This window comes from Pteropus vampyrus, unplaced genomic scaffold, assembly GCF_000151845.1.
Source record: "Pteropus vampyrus isolate Shadow unplaced genomic scaffold, Pvam_2.0 Scaffold396, whole genome shotgun sequence".
Classification (NCBI taxonomy): domain Eukaryota; kingdom Metazoa; phylum Chordata; class Mammalia; order Chiroptera; family Pteropodidae; genus Pteropus; species Pteropus vampyrus.
In genome coordinates this window covers 545676-549637 of record NW_011889177.1, presented here as the reverse complement: position 1 = coordinate 549637, position 3962 = coordinate 545676, and the positions used below count along the sequence as shown (strand labels likewise).

General features: G+C 38.8%; 1 protein-coding gene and 1 pseudogene across 3 annotated transcripts in view; both read left to right on the top strand.

Moving 5' to 3' along the window:
* The first annotated feature begins 867 nt into the window (after positions 1–867).
* NCAPG2 (non-SMC condensin II complex subunit G2) overlaps positions 868–3962 on the top strand; it is a 45821-nt gene continuing 42726 nt past the window's right edge. For 2 of the 3 annotated variants that reach the window (XM_011380595.2, XM_023523597.1), the window contains exons 1-4: positions 868–1018; positions 1378–1566; positions 2102–2216; positions 3699–3853. In XM_011380595.2, the coding sequence (XP_011378897.1) occupies positions 941–1018; positions 1378–1566; positions 2102–2216; positions 3699–3853 (537 nt within the window). In that variant the 5' untranslated portion in view covers positions 868–940. Of the gene's footprint in view, positions 1019–1377; positions 1567–2101; positions 2217–3698; positions 3854–3962 lie in introns of those variants that run through there. The other variant, XM_023523599.1, reaches the window with a different exon arrangement.
* LOC111731771 lies at positions 1849–1967 on the top strand (annotated as a pseudogene).

Sequence of the window (3962 nt, the reverse complement as noted above, 5' to 3'; positions counted from 1 at the left end):
TGGCCAGCAGGAAGTGATGCTCATAGCTCAGCCCTCTAGTTGAGGAATGAGGTGGCCAGATTTCAGTGGTACTTATGTGAGGAAGTTATTTTCTACTTTTGTTGGTTTAATTTAGACCCTAAGATCTGGGGTTCTAATGCTTAAGATGACCTTTGTCCTTTGTCCCCATAATATTGCTGTTGGTACCAGTACATTTCCATTTTGCTCTGTAATGGTGCAGGTTTTCGTTTGTTTTAAAGTGAGGGGTCCTGTTGCATAAATGTTCCATCATTTGGCTATTTATTTTTGGGTTGGTGTCTTTCTGACAGGGCACTGGTAGCACAGGTGGTGTAAATGGAAAATAGGGTTTATTGGGGAAGATGCAGAGAAGGAGGTTGTGCACAGTCCAAGTCCCCAGAGCTCTGGACCCTAGGGGTAGGGGAAGGGTGCGTGCACACCTGATGCATACACTAACAAGCTCCCAGGTGACCCTGTGCCACACTTTGAAAACACAAGGCGGCTGTGAGGAGGAGGAATGGCCCTTTAGGAAGGGAGAGTCTTCAGCATTTCGCAGCTGGGATCAGCCTGTTTTCCGTTGAGCTGACTCAGACCTACCTGAGCATCGTCCTGTGCTGAGGTACTAACGAGGGCGCACCTCCTAAGGCTATTTGGGCTTCTCTTTCCTTAGATGGCAGTTTCATTAACATAATGTTATGTTGATACTATCCTCAGTGATGGAAATGAGGAGATTATTTTTTAGGTATTATAACTCGTATTATGTCGGAATAGTGTTAGAAACTATCTACCATAGGTGGTAGAGGAATTTTCTTGCAGTTTTGGATGTTACTACCAAATTACATCTTGTAGGAGAAGATATATTTGCAAATGCAAGTTTCTGAATGATTGTGTTTTCCACTAGGGTTACAGAATAAATGCCATATGAAACACTGTTCCATCTGTCATGGAAAAACGTGAGACATTTGTACAAGCAGTGTCTAAGGAGCTGATTGGAGAATTTTTGCAATTTGTTCAACTTGATGTAAGTTTTATGTTTAGCTTTCTTGTGATTTTCATACTCTGGCATACTTCTGTAAAGTAATTATAGGCCTGGAGGTGGTGGACATCTGGATGGACTGATTTTAGGGAGGATTTTTGCTAACTGGGTTAAATTTTAACTCCAAAGAATAGGATAGGAGAGCTGAATAGGTGTAGGAGGAATCTGCTACTCTGCCTGATAATCCCTACACTTTTCCCATTTAGGAATAGATTTTGAAAACTACAACCAAATTCTTGAACTTATAACTAAGTTAGCACTTAAACTTCTTTTCGATGCCATCGTAAACAGGATAAAACTAATTTTTTGTATTTGAAATGTAACTCTTGCTATTTATTTTACAGGAAGATGCTTCTGACCCTTTCAACCTAAATGAACTACTAGATGAATTATCAAGGAAACAGAAGGAAGAGCTATGGCGAAGGCTCAGGAGTTTACTGACAGACGTGTTGTTGGAAAGCCCGGTGGATGGGTGGCAGACAGAGGAAGACCTGGGTGAAGACGACATGGAAACAGACCATGATTCAAAAACGGTAGTACTGGTCTTCCAAAAGTAAAATATTTTCCCTTTTCTTTGTCAAAAAGAATTGTTTTTGTGTATAATTGAATTTTAAGTTAAGAAGTCAAGAATATTAGAAGTTTATTGTAGTTTTACCCTTTCCCAGTCCTACCATTGTTAATACTCAATGTTGTGGTGTTTTTCGGACAGCTGACTTGTATTCACCTTTAAGTCACTTTTTAGAATAAGCTAGAAGTGTGGCCTGATTTTTAAAAATTTAGTAACCTTTATATTTCTTTTAAAAATGGAATTTTAAGTCTACAGCCATGCCACCTGGAACAAGCCCGATCCTGTCTGATCTCGGAAGCTAAGCAGGGTCGGGCCTGGTTAGTATTTGGATGGGAGACCACCTAGGAAGACCAGGTGCTGTAGACGTAAAAAATAAGGGATTGTAAGCTGACAAGGTCTTTGCAGTCTGTGAGGTCAACCAAAGGTTGCCTCGCCTAAAAAAAAAAAAGGAATTTTAAGTTGATTTTCATTCACTCATAGCTTCATTTTTTTATTTATAGAAAAAAAGCATAGAAATAATCCGTGCAATTACATCCGTGATTCTTGCTTCTGTATCTGTAATAAATGAGAGTGAGAACTATGAGGCCTTACTGGAATGTGCTGTAATATTAAATGGTAAGTCGACTTGTTGTAATGTGGCATATTTAGAAGTGGGGTGTCTAAATGACACTCTGTAAAAGGAAGCCGGGGTGATGTCTGCTGCTGAAGTGATATTAAGGCATAACTTTGCAGTCAAGCTCTTTTACTTCGGCCAGAAAAGGAGCAAAGGGATATTCTTTCAGTGGCCGTCTTGAGTAGTTTAATGAAAGCAGCATATAAATATTTCAGATGGTGAAGATGGGCATCACTGAGCAACTAACTGTTGTGCGCAGGGTTTTCAGGAGTGTCCTGCTTGACCTACAGGACCAGTGATAGAGTTTATTAAGGGGAAATAGTCTGATTCTAAATTTATTAAATTACTAAATTTAGTAATTCTAAATTGCTGCCAGATAGTTTCAGTTTAACCAAATATTTGTGACACTGAATTTTTTTCTTTAAATATGTTATGAACATGACCTGAGGAATAATTGTTGACTGTCAGAGGAGTTTTTCTATTCAAAATTTGTATTACGATACTTTTCAAGTTTTAACTGAACTATAAGATTTTTAATTTATAACTATAAAATTTAGTTTATAACTATAAAAATTTTAGAACTATAAAATTATTTAGGAGGAGCACTAGATTGAATTAATGAGAAGACATGATTATAAAATATTATATAACATTACAGATGCAAAAGTAATTTTAAGTAATGATTTTAAGGAAAATCTCCCATGTACCCTCACCCCCCGCCATGTGAATATAAGTAGTTCCAGCTCTTCATTCTCAGCATCACGTGGGTTCATGGGCCTGTGTGGTATGTGCTTTATTCAGAACTCTTGCACAGTAATCACTGAAAATCGCTCTCAAGTGCTTTGTGCATGTTACTGATAGTTTGGTTTTTTGCAGTCTCCAGATAACTGTTTTGTGAAACAATTAGTACTAATATTGTAGTTCCCAACTTTTCATTAATTGGGGAATTTTGTGTGAGTATAATGGCATTCACATATCTGTGGATTATAATTATGGGTACATTATTAGTATTTTCATTCTTGAGCATTTCTGTTCATAAAAACACTGCAGTTTTGGTATTTATTATAATAGTTGCTTTTACTGTTTTTCACCAATGAGCCAGAATTTGAGGCCAGCACACTGATGGATGGTTGTAGTGATTCTCGGTCAGTAGACCTGAGCCGGCTCTGGCATGAATTGTCACCATGGTGTCATTGCACTTATGTTTGGATAGCTTTGATATCTGCCTCTTAGAGATGTGGGCAGGATGCCCTCTGTGAGTCTCCCAGTTTAAAATTCTCTATATTAGTGGGTCTGCTTTTATAGCAGTAATAAAACAATTTTTAATTAGTATCATTTGTATTCTCTAAGTAATGTATATAAATCTTTGGCAAATCAGACATAAACTAGTGCTTAGCAAACCTTCCTAAGTCATGGTGCCCCACACTGTTGAGTCGCAGCTAATTCTGATCTGCCCCTCTGACGACACTTGCTGGGTCTCCTAGGTGTCCTGTACGCGCTCCCCGCATCTGAACGGAAGCTGCAGGGCTCCATTCAGGACTTGTGTGTCACGTGGTGGGAAAGAGGCCTGCCTGCCAAAGAGGACATGGGCAAGACTGCTTTCGTCATGCTGCTGAGGAGGAGTCTCGAGACGAAAACAGTGTGTTTGCTTTTTACTTAAACAGTGCACATGTTTATATCATTTATGAGTGTGTTTCCTCGTCAGTGGCCTGACCGCAGTGGTTTCTCCAGTTAGGTGTTTTTTTTTT